The following is an 18,046-nucleotide window of genomic DNA, read 5'->3' on the forward strand; positions in this document are numbered from 1 at the left end:
GAATTTGCCTAAAGGAGTTGTCCACCTTTTGGGGACTTATATTTCTTTGTATTGTCATGTTATTAAATTGATTTTAATTTGCTCAACAGCATGAAATTAAGCAAGTTTGCAATTGACTTGCTTTTTCTATCTGCTGTCATTCTCCTTCAATGAAAGCTTTTATCTTTCATAGTGTACAGCTGGTTTCCATGGATCTCAGCCACTAATGCCTGTCAAAGACCCGGGTAGCGTGTACAGAGTAGTTACATTCAAAGAGAGGTGTCAACTTCTAATACCCCAGCCACCTTTCGCCAGCTAGTTGATTTCTATACAGCAGTTAGCTGCTCACCTTCCTCCCCATTCCTCACAGCTCCTGACAAGTTGCTGTTATAAATCTTGCAAAATCGCCAACCTGCAGCATCGGCTTCTTGCTGTCCTGAGCCCTGTTCTTGTTCAAATGCGATAGCCGTACACACTACAGAACAAACACTGCTAACTGAATGTGTTACAGCAGAACTTGTGCTGAGCTTTATATTTCTACTAATACTACAGCTCCGCTACTCACCAGAACAATCACTCAATGATGAGTGCCTTCCAGAAACCTGGAAATAGAGACTGTAAGGGGACTGCATATCTCCTGAGCTGCTCAATAGATAACTTGAGACTAACCCTTAAAATGCATGTACAACAAGCTAAAAATCATTTTTGCTTGTGGATTTCATTTAATATTTTGCCCTGTTTGCCTTCTGTAGACTGTTTGGCACTGTCTATTTCTGGCTTCATAATGAGTTTATTGATACGGTAATCCACCAGCGAGCCCACTATGATGGTCTGATGGGGAGTTTGTTAATCTTATAACTGTCTTTTTTTCTGAGCTGATTTATGACCACATCAAAGTTGAATGTGCAGGAAAACAAAGAGCCCGTGAAAGCAAATGGTGCAAATGTTATAATGATACCACAAGTGCCAGCATTTAAGCCAAAAAAAAATAAAAATTGTCCTCAAAGGTGGGGCCAACTGCTTTATGTCCATGTTCACCAGAAATATCTGTTTTTTTATTTGCTTATTTCAGTACCTGTCAGAATGGTCTAGTGAGAAATCTTCATATGTGCAGAATCGTGAATACAGCTCTGGGTTATAATAAAGGCAGCAGCTTGTATTTATTATGTAAAATGTGTATTTCCAAATTGACTTAACTTTTTTATTTCTGTCCATATAGAATCTGTAAAATGTTACTTAAATACTGACCGCGCTCTGTAAGTAACCTGACACGTGTCTCTTACTCAGAAATATCAGCGCAGGAGGAAGTTCAGCTTGTGCGCCGTCTTCCATTCAGCCACCATGTTACAAGACATAGGTGAAGCCATACAATTCGAAGTCAGCATCGGAAACTACGGCAATAAATTTGACAGCACTTGTAAACCTCTTGCGTCAACAACTCAGTACAGCCGCGCAGTATTCGATGGTAAGTGAGCGCACACATTCTGTAAAGTCCAAGTCCCCATCCCTCTGAGACGAAGCCTTCACGGCGGGTCCATCAACTTCATTTATAAAGATGATGGCGTCATTAACCGCTTACCTTCACTTCCAGGTAACCTCTATTACTACCTCCCATGGTCGTCCACCAAACCAGTGGTAACACTAACTTCCTACTGGGAAGACATTTGTCATCGACTTGATGTTGTCAATTTGTTGCAGGCAATGATGGAAAGGCTGGTGAGCAAATTGTATATGTCCATACGTGTTTATTTTTTCTAATTTCTAGTTGTTATAATTGATTTATAAATGATTTTAGACAAGTCTCTTAAAGTAGTTTCCCCAAGAACAAAAGTTCATTTTAATTAATAGATCTTGGAATAATAATAATTTCCACAATTGGATGTGTTTAAATAAAATGTTCCTGTGCTGAGATAATCTTATAAATGTGCCCCTGCTGTGTACTGTGTAATGGCTGTGTCTGACCATACAGGAACATGGTCTGATCATACCACAGCTCCTGGGCAGGGAAGGAAGCAAAAGAGTATACACGAATCACAGCAGGGGATCACAGCTGATTCTTTCTTTGAAGTAAAACCTTGTTTATAAACAGGCAGAGAAATGTTTTACCTCACAGAAAGAATCAGCTGTGATCCCCTGCTGTAATGTCTGTATACTCATTTGCTTCCTCCCCTGCTCAGGAGCTGTGGTATGATCAGACCATGTTCCTGTACGGTCAGACACAGCCATTACACAGTACATAGCAGGGGCACATTTATAAGATTATCTCAGCACAGGAACATTTTATTTATACACATCCAATTGTGGAAGTTATTATTATTCCAAGATCTATTAATTTAAAATGTACTTTTGTTCATGGGAAAAAACCCTTTTAAGTGTTAATGTGGGCGTTTATGTAATCGGCTCGCTCATCACCCTCTTTAATATGAAAATGGCCATGGTGATTCGTCGAGCTCATGGGATCATATATCAAATATCTGACTATGTGAAGAGAAGGTTGGCAAAGTCAATTTTGCTAATTTTGTAATGAAGTGGCCACTAAGGAAGAAAGTAGTAATATATGTGTGTTCAAATAATTCAAGGATGGACTGGTTTATCAATGTAAGCGGCTCATAGTGGGCACATATGCCTTAATAGGACACTTGTAAGGTGACTTAAAGGGATTGTCTAAAACTTGATAACCAAAGAGGGGAGGAGGAGAAAGGGGGAAAAAAGGGATAAGGTATCAAATATATATAATATATAGTGATTCTCAATATTGGCTGTAAATATACTGTACCTAGTGCTATGTGTAGTGCAGGGACTTATGGGACGGGTCGTAATACAGGAATCAAAAAGTGCCAAGGATCGATCATGTGATCCCGAGAATGGAGCCTTGGTACACATACTCAACCACAGCTCCATTAACTTCTTTAAAACTGATGAAACAGATATCTCTATCAGTCCCATAGAAGTAAATGGAGCCGTGGTCAATCATGATCATCATCGCTCCATTTGCAAAGAGGATAGGTGAGGGTCTCAATGGTCAGACCCCGAGTAATAAATGTATTTGGTACAATCCTTTAAAATATTTTTTTGGGTTCCTATGTTTTATAGCAATCAAACATCTCCGCACTGAAATCCGCAGTACAAGCAAAGATTCCTGATGCGAGACTGGCAGAAATATGGCTGAAGCTCATCGATCAGCTTATCGAAGACTCGATGTATGTATGGATGTGTACGATGGGAGTGTTCTTCCTGATTGATTGTAATGTAATATCGAGGTTTATTGACCCCCACACATATTAGTATGTGAATAAACATCCTGAACAGGGGTCCACATGTATGGAGGGGGGCTCAGGAGTTCAGCTCCCTCCTCGGACAGTAGATGCAATTTATATTACATAGCTGGCATCATGAGCTCCAGCCGTGGCTGTTAACCATTTGGATGCTGCTGTCCATTTCTGACAGCGGCATTTAAATAAATTGGTTGATGGTGCTGGCTCCTCTCTATTCCACCTTCAATCCTTTCCCCCCACGACGAGATTGATGGATTACAATTGCAGCCAGGGGTTTGCTGAAGTCCTCTGCCACAGGCTGAGCACCATAGGAGACCATGACTTTACCTACATATACTGCAAAATTCTGATCGTAGGTTCAAATTCACTAAGGTGACTAAAAAAAATCATGGAAAAATGAAAAAAAAATAAAAAAAACCTCAACTCTCGCTAGCCTTTTATTATATTAAAAATATAAAAGGGAAAAAATAAACATTTAGCATCACCACGTCCGTAAAAGTTCAGTCTATTAAACAACATAAAATAAAAATGATTAATCCGATATGTAAGTACCTTAAAGATGAAAAAAATCTAGAATTGAGGTTTTTCTCGGTCGCCACACCTCCCTAAAAAAAAAAAAAAAAAAAAAATGTAATAAGAGATCAAAACTTCATTTGTACCCTTAACTGTTAGCAATAAAAACTTTGGCTCGCTACCCAAAAAACAAACCCGCACTCTGTTCCATCAACAAAAAAATGTTACTAGTCTTAGAAAATGGTGACACAAAACAAAACCTGTTCTGTGTTTTTTCTCATTACTTGAATAAAATTTAAAAAAAATGAAGGTCGTTATTCTTCATAATCGCACTGCTATGGGCAATCATGTTTCCAGGTCAATTTTACAGAACAATGAATGCCGGTAAAGGAGGAGATACATTTTTTTTTTCCTCTATTTTATCCCTCTTGAAATAATGGTGCGAAACTAACTCAAAAACTACAGCTTGTTCTGCAAAAACAACAAGTCCTTATATAACTGTTAAGACGGTTAATCTCCAGATACCGGATGTGAAGTGGGGGACTCTGTAATAGGTTTTCTGGCTACTGGTTTAGTTCCTTTTAAATTCCAACCATCTTATCCTTGTAAAGTTCTTCATGCACTGACTTTCTGTACACAGCAGCCAATCAGAACGAGCAAAGCTGCAGTGTAAAACATGGGGGAGACCAAAGCAACAGCCTGAATTTCTGATGAGAAAGGGGGGTAGATTTCTGAGTATCACACACTCCCCAAAGATAGTGTAACCAAGCTGTAGTTACTAGGCATAACACAAAACTAAGAGGCCGGCACACAAATAACAAGTGTTGTATAAAAGTACAGTGCTGTGCAAATTAATTTGGACAAAGCCCAAAAAAAAAATATTTTTGAATATTTAATGTTATAATGCACTGCTACATACTAATTTTAGTAAGAAATATGTACTCCTTTAGCAGATATGAGATTTTCAATGCGTTTTGGCATTGATTGTACCAAGTTGTTGCATAAATTCTTCAATTCTTCATATTCTTCAATTCTTCATCATGGACCCACACTTGTACGGCACAGTTTATCATGCGTTCTTTGGTTGTACAGTCCATTTTGCCAAGACGTCTCTTCACAATGCTCCACAAATTTTCTATAGGATTTAAGTCTGGTGAATTGCCAGGCCAGTCCAGCACTTTTACTTTATTTTCTTCCAGGAATTTCTTCACACACTTGGAATTGTGGCATGGAGAAAAAGTACACTAAACCACTCCTCACAGAAACAAGCTCTCAACTGAAGCTGAGGGGGCAGCTAGATGTTATTTTCTGACTAAAACCAGTCAAACCACATTTTGTTACTCACGGTTGTACACTCACACCTGTTCAAAATAGTTAAAACTGGTTTGAATCACTGACTGGTAACCAGCTTACGATTTTACTTTAAAAATGCTTTGTCAGAATTAATTTGCACAGCACTGTAATTTGCAGCATATTGTGTAATACCACATATTTAGGTATTCAGTCCCACACCCAGTGTGGATCTCTGTTTGCAGTCGGTGAATGAAATCCTGTATATATTCATAGCCTAGAAATCTGTGCTGCTCACTGCTGGAGGTTTGTTACAGTATATTCGTTCTAAGCCATACATGTCAAACTGGCCCGCAGGGTGGTTTTATTTGGCCTGCAATACTAGAGCCATTACCACTATGTTGGGGCCCTCTATTCTGTATGGAGCACTATGTGGGGCCCTCTATTCTGTATGGAAGACTATGTGGGGCCCTCTATTCTGTATCTTGTTGGCCCATGTGGGGCCCTCTATTCTGTATCTTGTTGGCCCATGTGGGGCCCTCTATTCTGTATCTTGTTGGCCCATGTGGGGCCCTCTATTCTGTATCTTGTTGGCCCATGGGGGGCCCTCTATTCTGTATCTTGTTGGCCCATGGGGGGCCCTCTATTCTGTATCTTGTTGGCCCATGTGGGGCCCTCTATTCTGTATCTTGTTGGCCCATGTGGGGCCCTCTGTTCTGTATCTTGTTGGCCCATGTGGGGCCCTCTATTCTGTATCTTGTTGGCCCATGTGGGGCCCTCTGTTCTGTATCTTGTTGGCCCATGTGGGGCCCTCTATTCTGTATCTTGTTGGCCCATGTGGGGCCCTCTGTTCTGTATCTTGTTGGCCCATGTGGGGCCCTCTGTTCTGTATCTTGTTGGCCCATGTGGGGCCCTCTATTCTGTATCTTGTTGGCCCATGTGGGGCCCTCTATTCTGTATCTTGTTGGCCCATGTGGGGCCCTCTATTCTGTATCTTGTTGGCCCATGTGGGGCCCTCTGTTCTGTATCTTGTTGGCCCATGTGGGGCCCTCTGTTCTGTATCTTGTTGGCCCATGTGGGGCCCTCTGTTCTGTATCTTGTTGGCCCATGTGGGGCCCTCTGTTCTGTATCTTGTTGGCCCATGTGGGGCCCTCTGTTCTGTATCTTGTTGGCCCATGTGGGGCCCTCTGTTCTGTATCTTGTTGGCCCATGTGGGGCCCTCTATTCTGTATCTTGTTGGCCCGGGACGTCCTCTGTGTGTTTGCGTTTGACATCTCTGGTCTAAGCAATCCCCTGAGCACAAGCTATTGATATCCTTCCTATCTGTTATCTCATTTCTGTATGTGTCTATTTATCTTCACCTTTTCCTTTTCTTGCTCTTTCCTACCTGTATACCTGACAATGGATGGATTTTCTCTTTTCCGCTATAAATATCTGCGATAGAGAATGGAAACCTCTCCTGGAGATAACATGACCACGCGGTACGCTGACATGGATTTTGCTGTGATTTTTCATGTGATCGGTATTGGTCTGGGGAGCCTTGGGTCCACCAGTGACCTTAATTCTTGGTACCCGCTCCTCAGCTACATGCCAACGTTACATTCCTGGCCAGTACATTCTCTATCCATTTGAATGGAAAGCTGGCTGCATAATCATGCCATTTTAACCACAAAATATTGCAGTTTTTATATTGATTAGTAATGGCGTCACGATTTTTTTGCATGCTAATTATCAATGCATTTGAAAACGTACAGGTTTGACGTAACAGTGCATGTACGTGCAGTTTTATGACCCATTCCGGTTGCCCTCTAAGTGATGCATGGCTTTTACCTTGACCTGAGAGCCCTTTTGGCCCCATGATCAGGTGGATATTTACTCGCATAGTAGCAGGCCTCAAAGTGCAGAAGTCCTTGAACGGCACCAAGATGATTAGTGAGGAACGGGCCGATGCAGCTATGTCAAAAAGGTGGGGAGGGAGGACACTGGTTGGTCTTGAGCTTCTCCTTTTTGTTCTCTAGGACATCATGCTTCTCTATAATAGCTAGTTGGTTAAATAAAGGACGAGTCGTACCCTACATTTTGTATATAGTGTATCTACACAGTGTACATTGCCATATACTACTTATGTTGGGCTGCAGGGTAGGGAGCCACTCCTGCAAAAGGGCCCACCATGAGTTTCACCGGTTCCCTGTGGGCCAGTCCGAGCCTGCTTGTGAATTTGTTAATAATATATCACTCTGTTTTACTCTCTTTAGGAGACCGCTGCCTTCCCTGGAAGGAAAGTCCCACGTCACAATGCTGGACATGCAGCTTTATAAGCTCAGACAGACTTCCCTGAAGCTGATCGGGGAGGCAGCCGTGCGGATGAGGAGCGAAGCCACCGATGTGAAAGCCACACTGCCGGAAATAGAAGACTGGTTGGAAAAACTGCAGCAGATTGCTGAAGAGGTCAGTAATTTGCAGGTTATACGTATCACATGCTTGCCAAATTTTAAGAAGAGAGATTCTAGAGGGGGTGTTTGAAGAGGCACATGCTGCGTAAAACATTTTGGCTTTTGTCCCATCCAATTTATACAAGATCAACTTAAAATATTTAACTTTCAAATAATGCATATGCTTCCTTTCCTTTCACTCTAAAATTAATTGACTCCCTCAACTCATGCAGATCCCAGACCACACCCCGTGAACTCTTACAGGCCCCACGCTGCCTCTCCCTCCACTCTTACGGGCCCCGTGCCGCCTCTCCCTCCACTCTTACGGGCCCCACGCTGCCTCTCCCTCCACTTTTACGGGCCCCGCGCCGCCTCTCCCTCCACTTTTACGGGCCCCGCGCCGCCTCTCCCTCCACTCTTACGGGCCCCGCGCCGCCTCTCCCTCCACTCTTACGGGCCCCGCGCCGCCTCTCCCTCCACTCTTACGGGCCCCGCGCCGCCTCTCCCTCCACTCTTACGGGCCCCGCGCCGCCTCTCCCTCCACTCTTACGGGCCCCGCGCCGCCTCTCCCTCCACTCTTACGGGCCCCGCGCCGCCTCTCCCTCCACTCTTACGGGCCCCGCGCCGCCTCTCCCTCCACTCTTACGGGCCCCGCGCCGCCTCTCCCTCCACTCTTACGGGCCCCGCGCCGCCTCTCCCTCCACTCTTACGGGCCCCGCGCCGCCTCTCCCTCCACTCTTACGGGCCCCGCGCCGCCTCTCCCTCCACTCTTACGGGCCCCGCGCCGCCTCTCCCTCCACTCTTACGGGCCCCGCGCCGCCTCTCCCTCCACTCTTACGGGCCCCGCGCCGCCTCTCCCTCCACTCTTACGGGCCCCGCGCCGCCTCTCCCTCCACTCTTACGGGCCCCGCGCCGCCTCTCCCTCCACTCTTACGGGCCCCGCGCCGCCTCTCCCTCCACTCTTACGGGCCCCGCGCCGCCTCTCCCTCCACTCTTACGGGCCCCGCGCCGCCTCTCCCTCCACTCTTACGGGCCCCGCGCCGCCTCTCCCTCCACTCTTACGGGCCCCGCGCCGCCTCTCCCTCCACTCTTACGGGCCCCGCGCCGCCTCTCCCTCCACTCTTACGGGCCCCGCGCCGCCTCTCCCTCCACTCTTACGGGCCCCGCGCCGCCTCTCCCTCCACTCTTACGGGCCCCGCGCCGCCTCTCCCTCCACTCTTACGGGCCCCGCGCCGCCTCTCCCTCCACTCTTACGGGCCCCGCGCCGCCTCTCCCTCCACTCTTACGGGCCCCGCGCCGCCTCTCCCTCCACTCTTACGGGCCCCGCGCCGCCTCTCCCTCCACTCTTACGGGCCCCGCGCCGCCTCTCCCTCCACTCTTACGGGCCCCGCGCCGCCTCTCCCTCCACTCTTACGGGCCCCGCGCCGCCTCTCCCTCCACTCTTACGGGCCCCGCGCCGCCTCTCCCTCCACTCTTACGGGCCCCGCGCCGCCTCTCCCTCCACTCTTACGGGCCCCGCGCCGCCTCTCCCTCCACTCTTACGGGCCCCGCGCCGCCTCTCCCTCCACTCTTACGGGCCCCGCGCCGCCTCTCCCTCCACTCTTGCGGGCCCCGCGCCGCCTCTCCCTCCACGCTTGCGGGCCCCGCGCCGCCTCTCCCTCCACGCTTGCGGGCCCCGCGCCGCCTCTCCCTCCACGCTTGCGGGCCCCGCGCCGCCTCTCCCTTCACTCTTACACTGACACTGCCTGACTCCTACCATGCACAATGTTTTAATCCCGTTGCCGCACAGTGGCCACACATGTTCACTTCCCTGCTGATGCCACTCGCTACACTTCAGAGTTTCTTAGTGTATTAAGCAGTATCCATAGTAAGGAGCCACGATGGAGAACACCCCTCGGCATTGACACTGCGTGTGACAGGTGTCGGACCGTTTTAGTGCACTTGCGCACACATGACTTTAGGCAGCCCTTGCTTTGGGAAGTGAGCACTATTAATCAAAAGTAGGGGAAACCCTCCAACAGGCAAAATGAGGGGTCATAATGGTGTACTAAACTCTTGGCCATGCCAAGGGTGCGTCGAAGCCCCCACTCTTGTTTTTGAATTTAAAAGTAATTTTCTCAGGTATTGTACCAGTAACTAGAGAGGAACGAACGCGAACTTAAAAGTTCAGGGTTCGTACTGGACACTTAGGGTCTAGTGCTAAACTCCGATCACGGACTTCTCCCGGAAGTCCATTCTAATGAAAGACAGAGCTTTCCAGTTCCAAAGTTCGGGTCCCCATTGTTTTCAATGGGGTTCAGGTTAAAGTTTGGGTACAGTTTTGGTACCCAAACTGAACTTTGGAGTAAATTTCGGTTCGGCTACCAGAACCCCAAGTTCCACGGGTGCACTCATCCCTACCAGTAACTGGTATAGTGCTATTATAATTTTTATAGGGGCTAAGTCCCTTATATCATGGAAAAGCTCATTTTAAAGTGAACATGTTATGTGAAAAATGTTTTTCTGAAATTGCCCTGTGTCGGCATTGAGAGCCCTGTTTCTGGGGGTTAATGAACTTTATTCCTCCCTGTAGCTTTTGGGTTTCAGTCACGAGGGCGATGCCAGTGCGGGTTCAGCCACCATATACGTGTATGGTGAGCGACTCCTGTAACCGCGTGCCAGACACTGACAGTAGGCTCGGCATTAGAGTTTGCTGTCAGTCAGTGTCAGGGGTGTGGTTACAGCTGCAGCGGGGGTCTAAGTGCCAGCTCCGGTTCCCTTTAAAATGCATATTTGTGATGACAGACTTCCTTTAAAGGGAATCTTTTTTTAATGTGTAATTAGTGGTATGACTGTATAGGCACTTGCCCTCAATAAAAAGAATTCCTTTTTTTTGTAGAGATCTGACCTTCCACTCTTGAGAAATCTAGTGTAGAAGCCAAATGCAAGTCAGACGAAGTTGTGTGGGGGCGTGTCAAAGTACTTGTAAGAAACCGCCCCCACTGCACTTCCAGCCTGATTTGCATTTCATTTCTACACTAGATTTCTCATGACTGGCACATCAGATCTCTACTATAACGGTATAATTTTTATCAGGGGGACGAGTGCCTATACAGCCATACCACTACTTCCATATGTAAAAACCTTCTGACATGTTCCCTTTGAATTGATGCATAACGGGTGTGTTTTCATGTAAATCTTTGGTTTGCTAATATGAAATAAATGAATAAAATGTTTTTCTTATTGTGGGATCCAAATGGTAAAACAACGATTAATCCTCCTCGTCATGTTTCCATTTTAGCCTCAGAACAGTATGCCGGATGTGATCATCTGGATGATTAGAGCAGAGAAAAGACTGGCGTACGCCCGCGTCCCGGCCCACCAAATTCTTTTCTCGTCCGTTAGTGAAGGGGCATGTGGGAAATATTGTGGGAAGACTCAGACAATCTTCCTGCAGGTAGGTAACTAATAAGTGTCCATTTTATATAATGCTATAATCTCATCACACCATTATATGTCGTGTTAATATGATTACTTTGACGTAAATGTATTGACACCTTTTATCAGCTCAAACTATTGGTAATGAGGCCTGTAAAATATTAAAGGCGATAGGCCTCATTTATGAAAAACTGCCTTAGTTACCCATAGCAACCAGTCAGGGCTCAGATTTCATTTCTAAAACGGCTTTGGTAAAATGAAAGCTGCGCTGTGATTGGTTGCTATGAGAAACAGAAAGACAAATTGAGACAAAACTGTCAAAGAAAAATAGTCACCTCTTTAGTAAATACTCGTATTCCCCATTAAATAACTGTGTATTGTTTCTTTGTTATTCCGCCTGAAAATGTATGACTAGATTGTTATTCCTGCCTGTCCAAAGAGGTGTGTCCCTCTGAAGCCTAAATCTATAAGCCCTGATTGACACCCACTTGTCAATTTATTTAGAAAGTTCCAGGAGAAATAACATGTGTTTTGGTACAGGCATAACATCCAGGAAAAGATCCATAATTGTTATATGAAAAATTTAGGTATTTAGTATTTTTGATCTTTAACCCCTTCTGCCCGATGTGAGACTTATTATGGTGATTATTGCACTTTTGCCCCTTCTCTTTCCATGGGTGTATGGAGCTGGCTCCAGAGCTGAGCCCACTCCAAAGATGATAGGTTTCGGTTGTGTTATACCCCCAGCCTCTAACAGCCGCGATCTTAGTTGGGTACAATCACTACAAGCCTGCTAAAGGCCACCGTTGCTGCCATCTTTGTACTTCTATGAACCCCAGTATATAGTACAAGCGATTAAAATAGTGTTTAATTTTCCTACCAGGATAGAAAAAAAATGTTAAAGTTTATAAAAATATATTTACAAAAATTGCGCTTTTTGGTCACTGCCCCTCCCCCAAAAATGCAATCAAGACATCGTATGTGTCTCAAAATGGTACCAAAACTACAACTTGTCATGCAAAAAAAACAAGCCCTCAGACAGCAACATCAATGGAAAAAATCAAGTTACAGGTCTCCGAAAATGGCGACACAAACCAATTAATTTTTTAAAATAAAATTAACTTGGCAATACGGTTATCATACAATAAGCTCCATAAGCAAAAGCAAAAAAAAGCTGCAGACTATTTTTTTGTACACTATATGATATAGTGTCCTTCAAAACTACAGATCATTCCACAAAAAAATAAGTCCTCCCCAATCTATATATATTGGTTCTTGGAAGAAGGGGAGGTAAAAAAATGAAAGTACAAATACAATAATTGGATCCAATGTGATGGGGTCAGTGGTGATTCCTTTACTCATCATTTTATTATGGTTTTTATGTTGCATTATTTGTACTGTAAGGTGTATTTTCGTACTTCACATTTTTCGTAAAAACCTTCCTCTTGGGGTGATCATATACATTTTTCTTTTTTTTTTCTTTTTGCTACAACACATTGAGCAAACAAGTATAAATTACTACATAGTCTACCATGTGGGGTGACCTCTAACCATATTTTGACTGGGGTCGAGCGTAGTGTGCAGCACAGTTTTAAAGTTATTGTATTGTCCTGTTCCATCCTTTTGTGTTCATGCTTTTGGATATATTGACGTGGTGCCTATTTGATGTATGTGACATTTTTTTTCTTTGGATTGTGGTTATGATTGTAATTTGGGGTATATCCAGGCTCTGACTGGCCCACAGGAGAACCGGAGAATCCTCCGGCAGGCCGCCTCTGAGTGAGTGCTAATGAGCAGTGCTATTACTCTTTGTTTACAATTTCCAGAAAAAGCTATAATGTAGGTATAATCAAGCTATCTAAATTATTATTACATAGAAGCAAAAGTAAATTTGTGTACTAGGGTCAGGTTGTTTTTGCATGTAGCTGAACAATGGGCCCCAAGAATCAGTTACTGGTGGGCCTTTGCCAACCCAGCCTGACGCTGGGTATATACCAATGTGCATTAACAATTTTGAAGCCTGGTTTTATTCTAGAAATGTCTCTTATATCCTAGTATCCGATGGATAAAAATAAAGGTGCAAAAATTCCAGTTCAGTTACGAGTCAGCATGTGGCTGGGGCTGTCTGCTGTCGAGAAGAAATTTAACAGCTATGCAGAAGGGACCTTCAGTGTAAACGCTGAGATGGTAAGAATGACACATCGCCCAATCTCCGAAACAGTAAAGTTTAGAAGTAAATGTAACTTTAGAGGAGTACCCAATTTCTCATTTTTCTCATTAACCTGTCTTTCTGGGTTTTTGTTATTTTTTATTTACTTATTTATTGGTAGCCATTTGGATTAGCTCCTCAGAATTTTAGGGCAAAACTGCAATTTTATTAACAATTTTATTACTTGTCTACAGCCTCTTTTTAAAGGGTTCTCCCATCTCTCTTTTTAAAGGGTTCTCCCATCTTATAAAGTGGCATCGCTAGGATATGACGTCACTTTATGATCAGTGTGGGCTCGACCTCTGGGACCTCTTTCAATCCTGAGAATGAAGGGACTGCAGTGTTGTCTCATTCACTGGTTTTCGCCTGCCCAGTAGCCACCCGGCTGTGCAGGGGCCGTGCAATGCGGTCATATTCAGGGGAATGAGGTTGGCTGAAATTCCCTGTAGAACCTAGGGCCGCTGCCACTCCACTTTTTATTTTATTTTTCTATAACAAACTTTATCCAGAGAAAACCCTTTACCTTAGTAATGAGACTTTATGTAGTAAGTTTGTAATGGTGGCTGCAGGGAAGCCAAAATTGTAAAATATATCTGTGCAAAGAATTTGGAGTTCTGCAAGATGGTGCCGAATCATAAGTACTTAAGTATCGTAGGAGAATGAACTATTTTACTAAGGATATGGATCACCCATCATCTTCATTACCACAACAAAGCAGACACGGGACAGCACAGTCGCTAACAAAACTGAGAGGTCATACAATAGAACATAGAGGAAATACATGCACCATAACAAACCATAACCATTAGACAGCAGATGGTGCTGTGCTGCTTCACATAGTCCCTCCACGGCATAGGCATGCAGCTGTTGTATATTACAACTGAGTGACAGATCTAGAAAGAAAGAAATCATAGTAGAATTATTTATTTTTTCCAAAAACATTAGTGTTAAAATGCAAAATGTTGACTGTTTTTGGTTAAAAAAAAATCTACTTCCTCATTAAAGGTGCTGTATTTTACACAGGATATTAAATCTATTTCTTTCACTTGCTTTTGACCAGTATGAGAACCAGGCTCTGATATTTGGGAAATGGGGAACCACGGGTCTGCTGAAACGTCCCAAATTTTCTGATGTCACCGGAACAATCAAACTGAAACAGGAAAGTTTCCTGCCACCAAAGGGCTGGGAATGGGAAGGAGACTGGATTGTGGATCCGGAGAGAAGGTGAGAATTATTGTATTAGTGATAACTGATGTTGAAGGACTCTTTAGGACCCTATCATCTGGTATATGACTTAAAGGGAATCTGTCAGCAGGTTTTTGCTATGTAATCTGAGGACAGCATGAGATAGAGGCTGAAATATAGAGTTCAGGGATGTGTGACTTGTCAAAGTGTGTGCTGCTGTTCACGAACTGTGAAGAATTCATCACTAAAGTAGTCCGGCAACGCCCCGTTCCTCTGTGATGAGCAGCTCACTGTCTATGGACTTTGTACACAGAGAGCCTGGTGTGGGCGGGGTCTGTTGTGGTGTGGGTGGGGTTAGCTTCCTCAGCTCTGCTTCATTCAAAAACTAAAATGGTGTCAAAACGTATGCACCCAGTAATCTAAGTGATACATCTTTGGATTTAGCTTCTCTTTGCCTACATTACGCTGTTCTCAGATAAGGTAGCAAAAACCTGCTGACAGATTCCCTTTAATCAGTGGATGCTGGTACAGCCGCCATTAAATGTATGAGGAATATTGACTTGTGAAAGACTCAGATTCTGTGCTCTGGAGGAGAACTTTTTTGAATACCATTTTTCAATTCCTATTAGTTTCACACAATTTTCACCACTAGATGTCAGTAGAGTATATGTTGCCTAGACCTTATATACTATACATGTTGTGTCACATTAATAAATGATTTGTCATATGTACTCATTTATTAAAGGGGTTGTGCACTACTTCTTTTTTTTAAAATACTTTTTGACATTTTACAAGAATAATACAAACTCAAATGTCAGATTAATGCCCAATGTAACAGGTAACAAGCGAAAAGAAGAGAGGGGAACGGTACATGTCACAAGACAAGGGGTAAGAAACAAGGGATCATGGAGAAAAGTGTTGTAGTCACAGCTCCATCAGATGTATACGAAGTTACTTTTTTTTCCTAAAATTACAATAGGGATGTTCAAACGCAGCAAAATAATCCAAAAACATACACTCCTACTGGACCAGCGCAGTTCCTTCACACCACTGCCTGTGTCATCCTCCTCTCTTGGCTGCTTCTTATTGTGGGTGAAGTCATTTACATTCTAAGTGGCTGGAAGGTGAAGGTTGCAGCTGATCAAGGCTGCTGATTGACTGCAGTGGTCACATGACATTCCCAAACGGAAGAAGCACCTTGGAGACAGGTGGTGTGCCGGCAGTTGTGCGACAGAATGGCGTCTGTCCAGTAGGTGAGTGAGTATGGGGTTTTTGTCTTGTGTTTTTTTCTTTTTGTTTTTAAACCTTCATGGACCCCCTTTTTTGTAATATCAAAAAGTGACCAGAAAACCTCTTAAGTAATTTCTGTTGGTTTAATAACACAATTTTTGTACCCATTGTCTCGCTTGTGAAGTGTAACACGCACAGCTTTAGGCATCGCAGTATACTGAACCGCTTCTGTGTTGTCCCGCAGTTTACTGACGGAAGCGGACGCCGGACACAGTGAATTTACTGATGAAGTGTTTCAGAACGAGAGTCGATACCCGGGTGCTGAGTGGAAACAATCTGATGAGGCTTATACTGATGTGGTGAGAAATCTGGAGTGGGTAGCGCTAATTCACTGATCTGCTCACACGATAGGAGGAAACCTAGAAAAAATCCACAAGGGATGACTTAGACGACATGATGCACTTTTACTGCTGTCATGTCTTCGCTGAATTCTCTAAGCTCCCCCTAGTGGTGGCTGCAGGAAGACAACATTTTATATACAGAATCAGTAGCAAGGTCATTTCTGATTTTAGGCATATGAGAAGATTTTAGTCTGGTCATTTCTGCTTCAGCATGGCTTCTCTTGGCGTTAAATGCCAAAATTAATGACTCAAGAAATGGAGGTACTGACCATAGCAAGCAATCCTATTCCAGCTGGGTTATAAAATCATAGTTTTTCCATATTTCCAGCTCTGTGCTGCTAAATTGCTTTGGTTCTGCCTCCTCCGTATTTCGACCCGTCTAAGGTACAATATTTGATTCCTATTTGTTTCTTCCAGAATGGAGAGAAAAGCCGTTCTCCCGGGGAGTTTGAGTGCCCATATGGTTGGGTTTGGGAAGACGACGCCTGGATCTATGACATTAATAGGGCGGTGGATGAGAAGGGTATGTTACCTCTGACTATATGAGCTCATATTGTGCAGGCGTAAAAAGCCTTCTTTATTAAGCGCCAATATATTTAATTGATTGCATATTTTACCTCTGCCCAATATCTGAATCATTCCGAGCATATACATCATTTGTATACATAGGGCTCCACTTACCCAACAGAACCCACAGATTGTCATTGGCCTCAGTTGGTCTGGTATATGTTGGCATACCATCTTATCAACAGAATAGGAAGGAGGTGCAGCAGACTATTTTTTTTTTTTTTTTTTTTTTTTTCAGGTGCCACTCTCTCTATCTATCTATCTATCTATCTATCTATCTATCTATCTATCTATCTATCTATCTATCTATCTATCTATCTATCTATCTATCTATCTATCTATCTATCTATCTATCTATCTATCTATCTATATGCCCCCCGCATACATTGAGCATAGTGGAACGTATTGTCAAAACTGTCCAATTCTTTGACAATCAAAAGTGGACTGTCTTAAAATGAGTCAGTGCTTCATACTGTTTGAAATGGGTACCGTCGGATAGTTCTTGTAAATGCAATCAATTTTTCAATTTACTGCTTATTAAAATTTTCAGCTGTTCTTGAGATATTTACTCTTTTGTTGCCTTGGAGACCGACCACCACTGTTAGACATCAGAACATAAGTGCTTACAAGCTCTTTTCTGTTGAGCTTGTAAACACTGTTTTGAAGGTGGCCAGGATTACTGAAGCGCGCAGTTAGCTCTTAATCCCCGACCAGCTGCAGCGCAGTGCTTACAAGCTAGACAACAGCGGTGGTCTGTCTCCTAGGCAACAAACTGAAAACAAAACAAAAGTGTAAATATAAGGAGTAAATTGCAGATGTGCTTGTGTGCCCCCCACCCACAATATAGAAATAGGACATTGGGGTCACAAAACCGTGCCCATCCATTTAAAGTAGAAAAACGTTATGGAACAGCCATTATTAATAAGTTTTATATTATTACTTTCAGTGACTTCATATCTGTCATTTCTCATTCCAGGTTGGGAATATGGAATCACAATTCCTCCAGACACTAAACCCAAATCCTGGGTCGCTGCTGAGAAAATGTACCACACTCACCGCCGCCGGAGACTAGTGAGGAAGAGGAAGAAGGATCCGAACGTAACCTCTGCTGCTAGAAAGGTGAACGAGCAAACGTGTGCAGGCGTACGAGCTGTATGTATAGCGCCAGCATATACCACAGAGACTGCCAACATGGCATGAGGTTGATGCACCCTTGAGCCGTTAAATATTTTGGTTCTTTGTTACCTGTTATATTAGAAACTTGTCCTCGCGTTAATAGTTTCAGGACTTTATGCGTTTGGATGGTCATATCATTTCATTATGCAGATGACTGGATCAGACCCATTCTGATAGATCTTAGATGCCTTGCACAAAGTTTTGTTTTACCTCTTTAAGATTGAATTTAAATACCCAGAATTTTTAGACTTTAGGAAATACTTAGGAATGTCCACTAGAGGGAGCACTTGTCATTCCTTTGATAAAACTTGGACCCATCACAGCAATATTCAGTCCTGGAGAGCCACATTCGTTGCCTCGTTACTGCTCTTC

At 43.8% G+C, this 18,046-nt stretch overlaps 1 protein-coding gene across 4 annotated transcripts in view; it reads left to right on the forward strand.

The window, feature by feature from the left end:
• The window catches only part of LOC141223161 (myoferlin-like), a 161,783-nt gene that overhangs the window by 79,858 nt on the left and 63,879 nt on the right, over nucleotides 1-18,046 (forward strand). For all 4 annotated transcript variants that reach the window (XM_073666783.1, XM_073666785.1, XM_073666784.1 and 1 more), the window contains 10 exons: nucleotides 1,267-1,444; nucleotides 1,571-1,695; nucleotides 3,073-3,179; nucleotides 7,313-7,505; nucleotides 10,770-10,925; nucleotides 12,962-13,093; nucleotides 14,176-14,339; nucleotides 15,775-15,889; nucleotides 16,349-16,454; nucleotides 17,475-17,617. In XM_073666783.1, coding sequence (XP_073522884.1) covers nucleotides 1,267-1,444; nucleotides 1,571-1,695; nucleotides 3,073-3,179; nucleotides 7,313-7,505; nucleotides 10,770-10,925; nucleotides 12,962-13,093; nucleotides 14,176-14,339; nucleotides 15,775-15,889; nucleotides 16,349-16,454; nucleotides 17,475-17,617 — 1,419 coding nt within the window. The remainder of the gene's footprint in view (nucleotides 1-1,266; nucleotides 1,445-1,570; nucleotides 1,696-3,072; nucleotides 3,180-7,312; nucleotides 7,506-10,769; nucleotides 10,926-12,961; nucleotides 13,094-14,175; nucleotides 14,340-15,774; nucleotides 15,890-16,348; nucleotides 16,455-17,474; nucleotides 17,618-18,046) is intronic.

The sequence above is a fragment of the Phyllobates terribilis genome, unplaced genomic scaffold, assembly GCF_046119375.1.
Source record: "Phyllobates terribilis strain yellow unplaced genomic scaffold, ASM4611937v1 Scaffold_373__1_contigs__length_1865987, whole genome shotgun sequence".
Taxonomy (NCBI): Eukaryota; Metazoa; Chordata; class Amphibia; order Anura; family Dendrobatidae; genus Phyllobates; species Phyllobates terribilis.